The following is an 18280-nucleotide window of genomic DNA, read 5'->3' as shown; positions in this document are numbered from 1 at the left end:
TCGCGATATAAGAAACCTTTTGCCTTGCAGCGAGACCAACCCTCTTCTTCGCGGGCAAACTCTACCTCCACGTATGTATATATGGATATAAAACTTGAACTATTCAATATGTATATATCGTTTGACGTATGTGACTGTCGCGCATCTCGGTCACTCATTGTCAGGGTATCGGAGACGAGTTGTATACTTGACTCTACAGATTTTACAAAAAAAAATCAAAATATAAGAGGAAGAAAGGCAAACGGAGACATGTGAGTAATGACCCGTAGACTGACCGTCGACCAAGCAGACTAATCGTCGGTAGCGCACGATGGTACGTTCAACTCTACATGTCATATGCGCGACAATGCAAAGTGTGTATGCACTGTGTAACGGTGCTACATTGCTGTCGGACGTGATCGCCACGGTGCCTTGCTTGATATGGCTATAATATAAACTGCTGGCATGTTGCTGTAATAAATTTGCAGTCAAATAGGAAAATGAGGGAACGAAACGAAACGACGGTCCGAGAGACAAAGCAATTGAATAATAAAAAAAAAAAATTAAAAAATTAAAAAAGTAAAACGACGACACACCGCGATACTGCAACGTGACATCGTCAATTGGAAACTCGTTGAGTTGAACGCTCGTATCCTGATCGGACGCGCAAGATGGCCTAGATCATAATAGCTATAAACGAGTACGCATCTTGCGGAAATAGTTTCGAAGAAAAAAAAGAGGAAGCTCTTGGAAGCGAGTTGACGGTACGGGAGGAGGCACTTTCGAAGGCAGATATTTTATGGTAATCAGGGCTCGTTATTACGCTATTACGACCCCGTGGCACGCTAATGGGACCCGTGCTAAGCGTAGTAGAATCACTGACTGCGTAACGATGAGTGCGTGCGTATTTTGATGAATTCGAACAATCTTCCTGTGTTGCGAGTTACACGAAAATTCTGGACAATATCGCGGGTCAGTTTCTATGGTGTTTGGAGGAAAGACGGGCCTGGTGAACGATTTGCGTGAATATTACTGTGGTACCAATGAATTACACCGAATGCCAATCTTCGAACTTTGGCGATAATCGCATCAAGGTTGGACAGAGGTGAGAGCGATTGGAACGAGTCCGTGATCGAGGAAGGCGGGACATGCGTCACGTGCTGTACGAAAATCATCAATTTATCGAAAGTTTGAGTACCATAGCGAAGCGTGGGCGTTGGTGTAAAGACGGTGTGGAGGGGGAGGAGCGGTCAACGAGAGGAAAAAGAGGTCTGCATCCGGTCGGAGAATACCAGAATAGATTGGGTGACGAACCGATTGTGAGAGGTGAAAATTGTTAGACATGGTAAAGATAAAGAGGAAAACGAAAGTCGAGAGGGAAATATGGCGAGAATGAAAGTGTATGCGAAAAAAAGAAAAAAAAAAAAAAGGGGGGGTAGAACTTAAAAACGGAAAAAATGAAACTTACATTGATCAAATATCTTAAGCATTGCTTTCTTTAACTGCATAATCGGACGTGGTGTTTATCGTCCAAAGACAGTAATTCATAACCACACTTTCACTCGCGTTAAAAACAATTATTATCTGCGATATTGCACTTGCGGTGAAAAGGTTCATTTCTCGGTCTCCACGTTGAGCAATATGCAACAACTACCGGCGAATGCTTTTAATCCTTGCGGTCTCTCTTCGAATGAGACGTTTTATTATTCACCTCTTCCTTTATTATTCACGAACGAAAGTTCAGCGATATTGACACTCAAGCTCTCTTCTCGGTAAAAGCTCGTCAATCCCCGCAGAGCCACTTTAATCCCGCGACGGTGTTGCGGCAGCGTCGATCGCGTAAGCACTAACGAAACAACTGTTAGTTTTTCCTCCGTCAACTGCAAGACGAGCGGAGTTTCCTCGGTCTTGCGAAACGGCGGCGATAAATGTGCGCAAAACGCTACGCGTCATCCCGCTATCGCTTTACCACTTGACATTTTGCTATCCGCATGGATTCTCGGCAGAGACATTGATAAAAGTCGACGTTGCGAGATACCGTGAATGACGGATCGTCGGCTGTCTTCGGAACTTTGAAAGACACGGAAAAGTCGAGGAAACTGTCGTGAGTAAGAATGGTCCAGGCCAAGGCGTTTCGGACGTGATGCGAATTCAAAAACGGAGGCGCTGCTGCTTCTTCCGAGACGGCGGCTTGTGACAGTCTTCCTTGCGATGCGTGATACAAGATATTATTATACAAATGTATTACAGCTGCGGATATTATAGGTTCGTTACACTTCTTTACGACTCGACAAATATTTGTTGAAACTTTTTGCGACGCAGAATTATATTTTACACAACCGCTGATAAATTTAAAAAAATTTTACGTTCTTTGCAGAGGTATATTGTATTATAGTTCCTCCCGTCCTGCAGGGGCACCGATCTGCAACGGTACGGTTTCAAAAGCGTTTCGAAATGTAATGCTCTTCCAGTTTTCTTCCAGCTCCCCGCATTCAGAGCAAATATTTACTAGTCTGTAACACTGAACGGCAATTACGGACGGATTATTTGAGTTTGTCACGACCGTCGAGGAGTCTACTCCAAGTCTTCGCCAAGTTGATTAGCGATAAGTAAAAGATAAAGAGAGGCAGAGTAATGGAAAGAATGACGGAGTCAACGATAACGGGGAAAAACCTCCGAAAGATTATCTTCGGGACACTCGGCGCTCGCTTTTCAGCTCGTCAAGTATCGCACTCTCCTTGGCGTCGTTCATCTCGAAGTACAAAAACAGCGAGAGAAGAAGAAAGAAGAAGACAAGATAAACAAAAAATTAAAAGCAAACTAAGAACCGATAGATAACGTTCATTGATAACGAAAGTCTCGATCGCACTTGTTTACACGTTTCTCGCATGCGTGTATATTTTTGTTCAATTTTCTGCACATCGGTACGTAATTCCTGCAGGGTAAAAACTGTACGCAGTACCAAGAAACCGGGTAACTCATTCACCTCTTCACGCAAACAACGCGACGCGTTGAACTGCAGAGTCCGTTACTGCACAGAAGAGGACGGTTGGTGGTTAGTTCGGTGTGTTTGAAACCGAACAGAAAGTTTCACTCGACGCAGGCGCCGATGCCGCTCAACGGCAGCTTCACCGTATCTGAAGCAAACACGAGGGGCGATTTTACTTCGAAACGTAAATCGATCTCCACGCCGGCTCTCGTCGCGTGTCGGATACTCGCCGTTTAAATGCGATAAGACGCCGAGGCGAGGAAGGAACGAGACTGAGGCGGAGGCGTCGAGCGTTTTACTCGGACGCCCGGAGCTGCTTCTGCTGCGCGAGTTAAACAGCGACTGGCGTCGAGTCGCGACGGAGTGCGGCCCGCAGTCCCGGCGACCGCTCGTGTCTCGGAATCAAGCGTCGGCGGCGTCAGCGTCAGTCGGAGCGTCGGGAACGCGAAACAGCAACGCAGCGCGACGACTCTCGCCGTAACTGTGAGCGTTTTGTACCGATACACCGATTAACGGAAACGTACGTCTTTCCGCGCTGCGGGCAAACACCGGGGCAGAATCGTCGTCCGATTGGAACGAACGAAATTTTAAATTTAAGGAGAAAAAAATTTGACCACGCGTTGAAAACTTCGCTACTTCGATAATTTATTCGAATCATTTAGGTCAGGCGAGTGGAATGTTTTATGTGTTTATTTAAACGAGTAGTTTTTAACCAATGCCTTGCAAATATGGTTCAATTACTTCGTTTTTTTTTTCGTTTTTCAGTTTCAGTGCTTGCACAGCTGCGCGTTTGGTTTTTATAACAACTCACTCCGCGCAATGGGATTATCGACTATGTTGTATTTTGGATAGCTTTGGCGCGCGGTACAAAATTTGAATTGAAAATAATTTTCCGGCTTCTTAATGTCGTGGTGATTATTTCTTATGCGTTATATACGAGGTTTGCGGAACGGATTAGAAAGAAGGCTAATAAAAGCCAACAGGTTTGTTTGAAGTCAACTAAATCACTTTTGTTTGAACTTTACACCCTGCACCGTATATAAATATTTATCCGAGGCTGGCGAAATTTTTTCTATTCAAATTCGTTCGATCGATGTATAATTGATTTCCCTGAAATGAATCCATCCATTGTATCCTCTTCACTTTCGTATTCTATTGCACTCTGGTTTAACGTTGAACTTGTCGTTACATCGGAATTCAATTGTAAGCCGCCACCGGATTAGGAAAATTTTTCAAGAATTGTTAAAAATTTACGCGCACGGTGTTTCATAATTCTGCGTGGCACGCGTAATGACGTAAGACGGCGCGTGATGTGACGTCACGTAGCGCTCGTAGCGCAAAACGCGATTATTATGTATACATATAAATTTTCCATGTTTCATTTTTACCAGCGAACAAAAAACTGTGCGGTAATTAAAAATGCCGATCACCTAGAGATTTCGAAGGTGTCTACATACGACAATGAGCAGAAATAGCAACGATTTTTCCACAAGTTCACAAAGATCGTATAAAAAGTTTCTTTCACTCCAAACATAACGATAATTTACTCGAGTAAAATTCGAGTCTCGCGTCAACGGACTGGAACCGTTCAAAATCGTCGACCGTTCAAGGTTACGCGCTCTCTAATTCGCCGAAGATTGGCAAGTACAGGGAAATGTGAAGCTGAAGTTAGTATTTCGGTAGTGAAAAGCTGACCGTCGGAATCGCTCGACAATCGTGAAAGCGCGTGGAGGCGGAAGCCTTTTGAAAAGAATCTCTGATTAAAGAAGTTCGCGGTAAACGATTGCAGGGACCGACAGCTTTCGGAAGAAGACTTTTCTCCTTGAAAAGAACGAAACGAGTGATGTGCTTTCGTTTGAGGTGTTATCCGACTTCGAGAAGACGTACTTTCCCGTACCTGGAAAAGCGTTATTCTCAGCGATGCGGCAACATCGTTTCTCCTCGTTAATCAGCTTTATGACATCAAGATAAACCTTATCGAAGATCCGAACTGCCATAGGAAGGGTGTCACATCTACGCGAGCGGTTCTCGTAAGGAAATTGCGACCTTTCGCGTTAACACCTGGTATTTCTTCCTACTTTACCGCTTCCCCGTCCCTTATGTCGTCGGTTTAGTCTTCGTCCCTGAATTCTCGGGGGCTGTTACGCAACGTTGTTCCGCGGCGTTGGCGGTAAGCCACATCTGTGACTGTGCGCACGTTCGTCGAGCGTCGGTGTGCCAGACTTACAGTCAGCAATAGCGTCGAATATCCGCTGTGACAGCGTCCTCGTCGCGTCGGCTTCAAAGACGAATAGAACGAGGCTAGGCGAGGTGGAGCGGCGCTACCCGGTTAGGTGTATCGAAACCTTCTACGCGGGTTCAGCGATTCCTGAAATTCCTACGGGCTAGGCTCCCGGAGATGCGGGAAAATCGCGCGAAAGCGACGTTCTCCGATCACGCGACCAACCGCTGCAGCTAGACACGCGTCGCGACGCTAATCGTCCGATTACCTCATGTCGCAGGAAACATTGTATTATCGCGACAGATACGACAGCCTCCCGCTCTCTCGGCGAACGGGCCAAATCGTTGAAAGCAGGGGGTGCCGACCTGTCTCCAAAGAACTGGTCGATGCTGTTGGTCCAGACTGATTGCCTTGTTCTACAGTTGTCCAATGAAGTTATAGCGTGAGCGACCCTACGTTCAGGCGATGTTCTGAAACATGATCGGCACACCGACGTTTTGAGCTGAGAGCAAACCGAAAGCAGTTGTTAAAGCAACACTGAAGCTGGCTAGAAAGTGTCCCGGATAAGTCATAGGAGAGACTGCTGAGCATCAATTGCAAGACAACAAACTATGTTCATTGATTAAATTTTTTGAATTAAACAAACCGAAGAAAAAATTCTTAAACGAGTGATAACATGGCACTACTTTCTACGTAGGGATGAACGGATGGAAAATGAATTGGTATCAAGGGGGTTAACTAGATTGAATATATTATCAATGATTCGTTATCGACGGTCAAGAAAGACAGTGTTGAGTGTGAAATTGTTCATTCGTACGAAATAGATCTCGAAGTTTAATTATGAGTGTTGGAATTGACACTTGGTAAATAATGTGTAATTTGATTACAGAAGATTGAACTAACTGACAAGGAATGAAGTGGAAGTTGGCTTGCTGAAGTAAAGAATAGATGCGTGTTTGCTGAGAGATGGAACAGAAGTATACTTGTTGAGAAATCGAATAAAAGTAGTATGGTACGTACTACGCAATTTTGGAATTTGTAATTCACCATTCGGATTTTACTTCTTCATTTTGCTATTTATAACGATGGTTTTTTTGAATTTTCATTAAAAATTTAGATGAATATATTTATTTTTTAATCCTCAATTTCAAATTCAGAATTATGAATTAATTCTACAATTCTGAATTGAAAATTTATGATGATAAATAAATTTTGCAGCGCTTGATTGTAAATTTATAATTACAAAATAATTTGCCACTTGTCAATTGAAAATTTTGTAATTATGAATTAATTTTTTCAATTTTCGCGTTTAAATCACCAATTAACAATTACTCTATTAATTACTCAATCGCAGTTAACGATGAAAAAAAAAAATACAAATATGCCCAAAGCTGCCGTCCACTCTTCCGTAAGAAGGTATTCATGACCGCTATCCTGTGTCTGCGATAGGTTTCAAGTCAGGAATTTGATGTCGAGGAACTTGTGAACGTATCATACAGCTCCTTGATCCACGATCTACGACGAACAGGTAATATATTCGGGTAAGGCGACTTGCGCATTAACCATACATCTTGGTGGCTAAGCATCTTTAATTCACTGATTGCAATAATTCGATTCGATTTGTCCGAAAAAATTCGTGAAATTCGTGAAACTCGTTTCCGTAAGGTAGAAAATAGATCGGGCATTCGGAACGGTGGTGGATCAAGGTCGGTCTTAGAATTTAATCTAGCAGTCGGAAATCACGTCAGCTGTTCTGGGACGTCGGATATGCTATTAATATTTAAAGGTGGCAGGAATGGGTCGCTCCCTAGTAAAAAAGCTTGTGCTTTATTTCCACTAAAAAGGTTCTCCAGCACATGGATCAAGATTGATACTGTTTTCCTGAGGAGGTAAAGCCAGTGAGATATTTGGAACCAAGAGATCACGCGTCTCCTTTTTTCCCTCCAACATCTCATCATACTTCACTGAGGACGTCGGTTGCAGAAGGATTGCACGTCTTCCTTCTGCACGCTTTCTATCCACGTTTGCAGGTACTCGCTGAATGTCCGATATGCACGAGTCATCACAACCGCGAGCGAAAATTAGAGGTGGCGCTAAAAAATGGGTGGGATGGTCAATCGGTTTGTTTAACTCGAGGAATTCGAAATACCGAGATAAAAACGATCGGCTGCGATGTCAACGAAGATAGAGGACAAAACTCATACGGTACATTGAGACATCTCTCGGTTCCATCGATTGTGAGATATCGTACATGTATAACGCTTGACCAATCGAGCTGTTGATATCAAAGATTCTTCACCTTTCTTTCCGGGTAATCCGGAGATCTTCGCCAGCTTAAGAAGCAGCTGTTCCAGCTGGACGGCCAAAGATTCACTGCTTTCTTCATCGCTGGTATCTTCTATTTCGTAAACGCACTGCTCATGATCGACGAGTGATTCCAGAAGATGTTCCTGGCTAGTTCCAACATCGGTCACCGACTCATCGAGAACCCACCATTCGCTTTTCAAATCCTCATTCGAGTTGAGCAAGGTATCAATCTTTTTTGAAATGTCGCTAATGCTTTGATGTAAAGCTTTCACGGATTTCAATCTCTTCTGTGTCGATTCTACCATGGACTTGAGTGACTTGATGGTTGCAGCAGCGGCGGATGATGACAAGGCGATGCACTCATGGCATTCACCACTGGAATGCGCAATAGCCTCACAATCCGAAGATACCTGGAGCTCACGCTTCGTATCGGCTAACTGATATGAATGCTCGCATTCGGAACCGCGATTTCTCACAGTATCCTCCTCGTTCGCAGTTCTATGCATATGCGTGTTTCTATTGTCCGCCATTTTGTTAAAAATCTGCAGGCGAGAAACACGCGTACAATGATATTGTTGGCTTCGATGGAAACTGCTGATTTTGAAGAAGAACACGAGACGCGTTACGAAAATGTATTGGCGGATTAACACGGGGTAAACACACCGCACTGACACTTTGGATCACGGACGCAGGCAGAGTTAGAGACAGTTCGAAAAAGGGTCGGTAGTTCTAACCGTCGGAATGAAACTAGTTTTTAATATTTCGCTGTGATCTAGGCGCGGCATACGTACGAATAGGACGTCGAACTAAGCACAAGAAATTTGTGTTGCAGTAGTGACAGAAGGTGGTGAAAAATTTCGGAAAAATCCCAACGGAATACACGAAATTTGAAGAAGCCAAATTCACACGTTCGTCACTCTCTACCACTTACACACACACACACACACACACGCAACACTACAACTCCATTTACAGCATTGTACCATTACAGACTATTCTGTAGTCTACAAGGCGCGACAATTTTTGTTTTTCACATTGGTATCGCTGTAAACTCTAGACAGGTACTTCTTCCTCTTAAATATGTAGTTTCTCAATACCTATTGAATAATAATACCGGTTTTGATCAACAGATAGTATCGAAATTGAATTTTTTATTGAAGGAAAAAAATCTTTGTTGATTAATAACTGTTGTAAGAAACAATGTTCGAAATAAAACGACCCAGCGCGGAGTGAAATTGAACAAGCCTAATAAATTTTTGGACAGTTTTTGAAGCGGTTTGAAACAAAAAATCTATATCAAAGCCCTTATTCATAATCTTACTCTCTTGTTTTTTTTTATGTGAATATAAGTTGTAACTATTTTCCGAGAGAAATTCATTTTCGTTTTTTATCGTCGAATAATCTTGTTTCAGTTAGTTCATCGCCTGTGCACTACAATAAATAATTCTGCAAGTACGAGGCAGAAATGGATTACGAGTTTACTTACCCTCCACTAAATTCATTCGCAGGAGGAGCAGTAAACGAAACAGAGAATGAAAAAGACCAAGGAAACTCTACAACGTAAACTGCAAAGCCTAACCCTGACGATCCTGGAACCTTACGACAGCCGCAGATCCGTTCAGGTAAGTGTTGCACCGAGTGTCAAAGCTATACGGGAACGCAGATTGATTTCCATGCAAAAATCATCATCAGTTGCCGATGAGAAAGAAACTGAAGTCGCGATTTTCAAAAGCGTCACACCGCCCACTCGAAGCACTGAATATTTTCGTTTGGTACAAGAAAAATTTTCATTTCTCGTGCAGAGTTATATTTATCATACACTTCGGTTATACGTAGCGGAATCCAAACTTTTCCCATTTGTTGAGGTTCACCAAATCCGCGCCACCGATTTTGCAAACAATCTTTTCAAACAACGGTGATCTTCACTTGCATATGATACGCGCTTTCCATATAATATTCCCGTTTTTATTCAGACAGCAAAGCGTTATTATAGGTACGTAGTTTGAATGACATTATGAAGCCGCGGGCGATAACACGTCGCAACTTTGGATATTGCGCTCTCCAGCTCCGTAATTTCTCCGCAGTTGATGCTAACGCCGCAGCTTATATGCATACATATACGTGCGTGTATATATATATATATATATATATAATGCAGGCACGGCGTAAAACTTTTCTATACAAAATTTTAAACACCGCGTTGGCAACTCTTCGCGCTCTCAGCCTCATTCCATGCATAACTACAATGTAGGCACACGCGTGTGTGTGTGAATTTACGTGTATACGTTTTTTCATCTGTGCGAAATGTGTATATTCGCGCATGTGCGAAAGCAGCTGCTTCTATACCTGAATTCTCATTCCCCTTTACGTAGCGTACACTGTCAGCTTGTGCAAAGTATAGCCGGACTTGCACCATCTGAGGTCAAACGAAACGCGCGTATTATGTTATAGGTATACATGTGGTACATACTCGTTGCGCGCTGCGTCCGTTGTACTCTGTATTATTATATTCATGGACAATCCACAAGTCGGTCTGTAGGTTGTGGCACAGAAATTCGAACGGTGATTCGGTTTTTCATCCCGTTTTGTACGTAATTTTTGGACTGTGACTCTTCATCTTTTCTTATTTTTATTTCGCGATGCGATTTTTTCATCTGTGCAAAGATCAATGATTGCTATGATAAAATTCTAATTCACGTGGATGTAATCATATAACATGCAAAATTTCTATGTTCGTTTCAACCCTGAAATACTTCAATTATGTTCGTTGAAATCCAAGTCTTTTTTTTTTTTTTTATAGAGAAGTTGACGCTATACCTGCGACTTTCTACGTGACGCTCAAATTTATCACAAGCAGCTTTCAACTACAGTTCGTTTCACATTCAGTCACCGTTTGTTTTAACTGCAGGTATTACTTAAACGTAAACTTGTAAAATCTGTACATGGCTCTCGCGGTTCAGAAACTTCGGGAAAGAAATAATTTCCCGTACAGGTATATATTTCAAGCAATAGTTTGACTATCCAACATAACTTAAATAATCCGCCAAGCTAGCAGCTAGGTTCCTTGAGTTTCTAGCACAATGATTAACATATCGAATATCAATGGAAATTCTTGTTCCACCTTGCCTGACCTTGAGAGTCTGGCGAACGCTTCTCGTTACAATCTTTCACCCGCACTCCGCGGTTCCGTCTTACGCGCCGCTGGCAAGTATTTGACGCTGGCGAGGTGCCGGTTCGATTCATTTGAAATTCATGCAAATTGATGATCGGCCGACTGATTCATCGGTACGTCGCGTTGGTCCTTATGTAACGAACATAAATATATAAGCTGTACATATACTCAACGACCGCGTTGATTGAGCACAAGTCGTTATAACCGCGAGCGAAAAGGTGCGGCGGCGCTAGAAGATACGTAGAGGTAATTGGAAAACTCGAAATATCGATAGGTTCGTAAAGAAGATCGGTTGCGATGTCAACGAAGGGATAAAGAGAAAGATATATGATATATTTTACGCTCCAAGTACACTTTGTGGCAAACTGAAATTAACCGTACAAAAATCAGTACTTAGCCTAAACACGGTGCTACGAAATATGCAGTAGAAGGAATAATGTAAAGAATTATTAATAATGGTAATGATAAAGTAGTGGTACACAATAATTAGTAATAATAGTAATAACGAATCGGAATACTAGATTATCACACCGCTATAACCTGAAACTTATAAAAGTTCGAACAATGTTCGGATATAAATTACTTCATTCAATAAACTCCTATATCGAGCACTATACAATGGATTACAATGAGTAACAAATACAATATGAGAGAGAAGGTGGGAGGGAGGGAAGAAAAAAAGGTCATGTTGCATATCGCGGTATATCTACAGGAATGATTCTATCGCGAGTAGGTGCGCTCCGACAACCGGATAAAGCCGGTTTCGTTGTCAATGAAGAAGAAGAAGAAGAATGAGGTGTAAAAAAGTAAATAAAAAAAAAAAAAAAAAAAAAAACATATCTATAAGAACACAGAGAGAATATGTACGGAAAAAAGGAAAAGCATAAAACAAGCGTCGCGTCGGCAAATATGAACAAAGTCTGAGGCAGATAAGCTGTAGACTATATACATGTATACATACATGTTTCCTGATTAATGGGAGAGACGAATGATACAAAAAGTGTTCGCAATGTCTGAAGACGGAGGAGCCGTATGCGCAAAGGGATAAAGACCAAGAGAGAACGTGATATTCGATGCCGTTGGGGTACGCATACGCAATAGTTACAAAGCGAGCACCCCGAAGAGCACGCGTGGCGGAAAGCAGGAGCACCGGCACATGTCGAGATAACGAACAAACAAAGTCTCTCGCGATAAATAATTCATGTATTCGACTATCAGACGTCTTGCATCTGCATAATTTCTGAGCGTCTAAGAGGGGGTGGGGGGAGGACGCGTCTAGGCGTTTCGGTAAAACTGTATCGTAGATTCGCGCGACTTTTTCGACCCACGTGCACCCGACGTCCGTTCAATTGTTGCGAAAATTTAAATCAGTGAATCGCGTAACGGGGAATCCGATGATTCCGCGCAACGCGTTCTGCGGTCTGCAATAATGGATTCGGCAGAGTATTACGCAAACTTCGAGGAACAATTAACCGCGTCGCGTGCGCAACAAATTATTTGGCGAACCGTGACCACGCAACGATCCGCAGCGAGCAAATAACTGCTCGATAGTTGGGGGCTTGCGTTGCATGCGTAGATATAGGTAGACACGTACGTCATATAATAGAAAGATCCGGCGTTAGCCTGGATTCCATGAATGAACGACGACGCAGACTCCGAATGTGGGGTGAACGCGTATTGATACCTACACGTTGTACGTGTATGTACTAATCGAGTCGGTTGACGCATCGTACGGCGGTAATTTTACTCAATGGTCGTGTAAACCGAGAGTGCGATAATTACCCACGCACGGAGCGGTAGCTACGCGGTTTAAAAACACCCACACTTCGCGACTCGTCGCGTACAAGGTAGCTGGGCACGACAGATCTACACCAACTGATACACGAATTATACCGTCGCAATACCTGCGGAACTTCGACTTCGAGGGTCTAATTTTAGGCGTTGGTGGTCGGTTTGAAAATACCGAGACTAACGGAGGAGCCCAAACAGCGGCGTACACACACACGTGCATGCGGTAATAAAGAGAGGCGAAAGGGAGAGGATGCCTCTCGCAGCGACCGGATGCAGTGGGCCGCTTCCGGCAAAGCGACGGCCAGCTGAGTCCCGCGTCTGACGGACGACGGCTGCACCAGAAGGCGAGTCTGCAGCCTCCGTCAGGCGTCTCGGAGGAACAGGAAGGGCGAAGGGAAGGGAAGATTATCGCGTTACGACCGCACGATAACCTGACTCGATCCACGCGACGCGACGTCGTGCCCTCTTAAATAAAACGGTAATTCCGGTCAGACGACGCCCACGCGACGCGGCATCCGGCGGTGGAGCAACGCTTCGGGATCGAAGCATCGCCGAGATGCGAATGATTTCCCCGACGTTGTATGGCGATATTGTAATTCGGGGAAATGCTCGACATGCTGGCGTGGCGGAGGCATCCCTGAATTACGACGATTCTGCCGAGCCTACGTCGATGCGACGACAAGCGTGTCAATGTCGAGTCTTTGCATAGAATTCGCAACCGGGCTGAAGGCTGCGACGATCGCCTGCTGATAACCCGGAGCTGGCTCGATTAACCCGCAATAATCATCGTGTCGAAGTCAGTAACGATTCGTGCTGAAGAAAAACCGTTGTTTCGCGTTTTAGAGCCGTCTGAATTTCGGTAAATCGTAATAAAGCGAAACGTACCTACTCATATTTTGCAATCTTAGTTCCATCGAAATTATTTCAAAAATAATAAAATAGCAGTTTCTTTTTTTCAATGTTTCGTTACGATAACGTTAATAACTTCAACCTCGTCAATAATCGCGGTGTCCTCGCCGGGTTTGTACTATTTTATAACTAGAGTTTGGAGAGCATTACTGATAAGTGCGATGATACGAGGATCGGAATTAATGTCCGTAGGTACGCATGCGTGTGGTTTCAAATGGGATAAATTAGCGTTTAACGGGATTGGGAATGATTAATGTTTGTGTGTACCTATCCGAAGAACGGGCGCGTGTAATAGGATATAACAGCAGCTGCGTATAATAATCTGCGAATTTGCGTAGAATGCCGAGATTTGCGAGTTCGAGGAAATCCTTGCACCTGACTAGTCATCGCGTTGAACGAGGCGTTTATAACGTACCGGGACTGTGAGAACTTCTACATTTACATACGCGTGTATACGCGCATGCTTTTGGCGTGATTTTGCGAATTTCAAAGAAACTATCAAATTTCTCCGCGTCTCTCTTTGCCGCTGTAGTTCCGCGTGTAGCGCGGACAAGAAAATAGCTATTTTTATCACCGTCGAAAGGCAATCTTACCGCGGACTACCGGAGGATCACGACACGCTCCCGTCCATCGGCTGACCCAAGACGGCTCTTTGACGAGCCTCGACGATAAAACGGAACCGAACGCACGAGCCGCGCGCGTAACGCGATTCGATGAAATTGCGTTGAACTTTGGGATCATAGAGGCTAACCGAGCGAGAGGACGAGGACGAAGAACGACCGGCTGCGGAGTCAGCTGGCAAACCGACCAGCCAATTGGTCAGGGTCAATTTCTCGACCGTCTAATGCGATACAATCTGGCAGAGCTACCGCCTCGTTGACCCCGGCTCTGCATCGTCGATCTTCACAGCTGACGAGGGAAAGTGTTTGTAAGAGACGTCTTACAGTGCGGACTAGCGGATGGGAGTCGAGGGAACACGGGAGTACAAATCTTTGTACGAGCCGCGAACGAGAGCGGATCGGATCTGCGATGTTCCGAAGTAAGTATTAAGGTGTTTTCGTCACGCGGTCACTTTACCGATTTAAGACTATTTACGAGAAACCGTCAGATTCTTTTTTAAAACGACGTTCCAAATCGACGTTTTTTCGACGCGTCATCGTTTTGACGTTAGCGATTGATTATCGTACGAATTAACAATCGAATAATTTGCGTAAAAATGTCATCCCAAAATTCGTCTCGCAGCGAAGTAACCTACAGAAAAAGTCTCGATGAGCGCGATAATTTAACGAAGAATTGCAAATCTGTTCAACGTTTCAAGATACCAAATCATCACGATTTTCGTAAATATTCTCGAAATCTGTCACACGACTCCGTGCGGAAATAGTACATATATTCGCTGCATAGTGGCGAATTGTTCGTAGTTTCGATATAGCCGTGCAGAAATATTTGAAAAATTCTAACTATTCAACGGCAAAAGTTTCGCAAGCATTATAGCCAAGCAGAGTTTCGTTGTATCAAAAGTTGCAAAACATCGCCGCAGTCAGCCGTTGCAAAGAAATGCCGCCGCTACTGCATCAGCACTAACGATAAAACGACGCTGATGCACCGAATTATTCTTTTAATCGTGCATTCTCGACGCCCCGAAATCAGCTTGTGAATATAAACACGCAATGAACTCACCTGGTGTTCTGCGCAAACTCCAGAGCACTGGAGGGTGCACGGAGGGTTTACCCGCGGAGGCAGCCAGTGTGACTGCGTTCCGCGTACCTGTAACAAAAAGATAAATAACGACGTGATGAGAGTGGGCATTGGAAATGTGCGAGAAGTCAGACATGATCATGGAAATCGGCGTCGCGGCGCGATCTGGGGAGGATTTCTAAACCGCGCCGGGGACTTGGAAATACCTGCGGGGGCAATCGCGACGAGCAAAGCCGGGGACCAGCGCTTCCAGGCGTCGACGGGCATCCTTGTTCCACTTTCCCTGCGGGTGTTCTTCGACGGCACGCTCTTCGGAAGTGACGGCGCGCCGGGCTTTCCGAAAGACGAGCTTTCCCCTACCTTTTAAGGGGGAGTTTCTCAGGGGCGGATGTGCTTCCCGGGGGGTTTCCCCGCTGACGTGTAACGAGTCGGTATTAAATGTTATTCGCGGACCCCGTAACCAACCACGGGAGCCATAAGCGATTAGCCATAATGGCAGGACGCGTGGCGTGCCGGATTCGTGCTGTCCTTATCTTACGTCTTGTGCTCCTCGATATAATGGCTCGGCTATTATATCGAAATACCTAATGGAATTACGAAGGTATATTTACTCCCACGAGGCACGACATGACTCTATCTTATAACACTGTCGTGGCCATCGACTTGTGTAACAAATATACTACGAATTACACCCCTGGCGTATATGTATAGGTATAGATGTAATTATTATATAACCGAAATAATTGGAAGGGTGTTCCTCGGAAGATTACCGCAGACGCGTTTAGATAACTTTGCACCAGACTTATACCTACAGGTGGTTATACGGCGGGCATTAACGCCTTCGTTAATTATCGACGAGCCATCGACTCGTCTGCTTCTAAACTCGCGGTCTTTTCGCTGTTATATATTATACCATTTATACTGCAGCTGAATAGAAAGAAGAATAACTGCTCGAGACTCGGTGAATGGGTAATAATATGCCTCTCGTATCTATGCCAACTCATTGTTGGTCCGACGTATCTACGTTCAAACATTTATACAAGTTCGGCGTTTCACTACTCCTCGAAATTTTGTTCAACAAAACTGACGCATACATATCGCCGGTATAATTAGTGCAAACAGACGGATTGACCTTAATACCCATCGATAACAGCTCACCAAATTCGACGAGTTGTATACCAAGAAGATAATGATGATGATGATGATGATGGTGATGATTAGATAACAAAAGCGCGGTTATTTATCATCTGAAACTGTACAAGCACACCTGTGTTACGTACCCACTTAATCTCACATGAAAAATAAATTGCTTTTTGTTTTTTCTTTTTATGTCTTCTCACCTTGCCTCCCCAATGGGAACGGCGTTAAAACTCTTTTCCATCCTTTTCACGTGTATTTGCATTACATTAGATCACGTACCACGTTACAAAGAGATAGAGAGAGAGAGAGATTGACGTTTCAACTCTCGATGGCATCATCTTTTCTACACATAATTACGTTGGCTCAGTTTTACGTTGCACCGGTATTATACGTATACATAGTATATTCTACGTACATACCTACATTGGCGAATAGATGCATCGGCCAAGAAATTTGGGACGCGCGTGTAATTACAAAACTTTCGAATTGTGTTCTAAAGCGTTTATGTACTGTTAATTAATGGCGGTAATTATCGAAAGCGGCAAAGATCCATTCGACTCGACGCTTATTCAATGCATGACGCGTTACTGCTCGTGGAAAGAATCTTCCACTATCCCCCCGAATTTTTTCCTCTATTTTTCAAAACTTTTTCAATTTCGAGAAGTGGACCTTTCGCTGACGGATGCGAATGGAGCGTGAAGAAACGAAGGCTTCAAATTTCAAGGATATTTTTCCCCGAAAGCCTTTCGTCATTGTCCTATTATTCTTAACAAGCGCCAGCCGTCGTACAGGCACAATGAGTAAATGCCAGCGGAAATCAGACGTCAGCAACGAGGATGAGCGGACGGTGACAAAGATTAAATTAATCTTCCGGAGCGGAAGTAAATTGAGCGCGGTTCGGGTAATGAAATTATTTGGCGGTTGGGAAGATGAAAGACTCAAGCCGCCGCCGCCGAGGCCATAATCGAGCTATAATCGAGCTTGCGAACATTTCCCCTGCAGTACGAGACGGCGAAACGCCTTTCCTGGATCCTTGAAGTTCGCAATTCTGATTCAACACGTTTCTGTGCAGCACTTTTTTGTATTCCCTCGAAGCTAATCCTGACAAAGTGCGAACGAACGGCGAGTCAACAATATTCGCATACAAGTCGTTTTCCCTTTGACAAAAGCTTTCCAAACAAAAAGATGCTTCGCCGTACGTGATCAAGTATTCCTTTTTCGCAAATTACAAGTTCATGATTTAATGAATCACCCTCGATATCGTCATATAATAACGGGGTGGTTCGACTAAAACGAGACGATCGTTTTACAGGCGTATTACTTTTCTCACATTTCGCGTAAGTTTATTATATTCACGGAAAAATGTCGATCATTCCATCAGACGAAACCATGGAATCCAATTAGAAAAGCATTGCAAAACGACGTTGAATTAGATATTGCTCACTTTTGAGACTGGTTGTGAAGATCCTGTAATAACTTTAATAATATACTCGACTGAATCTAATTCTACCGATTCCACACAATTCAAGCACTCGAATTGCTCGCTAGCAGCGATGGTTTTCAAATAACTGGCGACCCCTTCGCGGTTCGAAATTATATTGAACCGTGGTTACAGAGCTCTGCGATTTCCGTTGGCGGACCATCGCCGCAGAGTTATTGGGGTTAGATGATGACTAATATTGACACCTCACCTTTCGTCGCAAAAATTGGTAAATCATACCTTAAATACTTAGAGATGGGCGGAATAAATTTTTAGCTGATTCGAAAATGTTTCAACTTTTTAGTTTTTTGAGACAACCGTGCAATTGTACGATTCCAATTTACAATCAGCTTATACGGCAGTATATCTTGAATTTTCCTGCATACCATACGGATGTATACGGATTATAACGTCCGCGGCATAAGCTTGCACCTACCAGCTCGTATAAATGCTATAAATTAGTGCGTAACGGTAAAATAACAATCCTCCTAACACTGCTGTGGAAACGTTCCAATAACGGCAATAATAACAATGACGATAATGCCGCGGTAGTAAAAAATCTATCGCAATAATAATTGTGATCATCGTATCGTT

General features: G+C 43.7%; 2 protein-coding genes across 8 annotated transcripts in view; one reads left to right on the top strand and one right to left on the bottom strand.

The window, feature by feature from the left end:
- The window catches only part of LOC124310358 (dual 3',5'-cyclic-AMP and -GMP phosphodiesterase 11), a 92008-nt gene that overhangs the window by 34973 nt on the left and 38755 nt on the right, over nucleotides 1–18280 (bottom strand). For 3 of the 7 annotated variants that reach the window (XM_046774205.1, XM_046774206.1, XM_046774207.1), the window contains exon 2: nucleotides 15049–15135. Coding sequence is in view for 3 of the 7 variants with exons in the window: in XM_046774201.1 (XP_046630157.1) it covers nucleotides 7489–8026 (538 nt within the window). In the remaining 4 variants the exon portion in view is untranslated. Of the gene's footprint in view, nucleotides 1–1447; nucleotides 3304–7488; nucleotides 8432–15048; nucleotides 15136–18280 lie in introns of those variants that run through there. The other 4 variants (XM_046774201.1, XM_046774202.1, XM_046774203.1 and 1 more) reach the window with 2 other exon arrangements.
- Nucleotides 8938–18280, top strand: part of LOC124310364 (ring canal kelch homolog) — a 59451-nt gene continuing 50108 nt past the window's right edge. The window contains exon 1 of the mRNA XM_046774225.1: nucleotides 8938–9118. The gene's annotated coding sequence lies outside the window, so the exon portion shown is untranslated. The remainder of the gene's footprint in view (nucleotides 9119–18280) is intronic.

Source organism: Neodiprion virginianus, chromosome 1 (genome assembly GCF_021901495.1).
Source record: "Neodiprion virginianus isolate iyNeoVirg1 chromosome 1, iyNeoVirg1.1, whole genome shotgun sequence".
Classification (NCBI taxonomy): Eukaryota; Metazoa; Arthropoda; class Insecta; order Hymenoptera; family Diprionidae; genus Neodiprion; species Neodiprion virginianus.
Note: the sequence above shows the minus strand (reverse complement) of the source record. Positions and strands in the feature narration are given on the sequence as shown.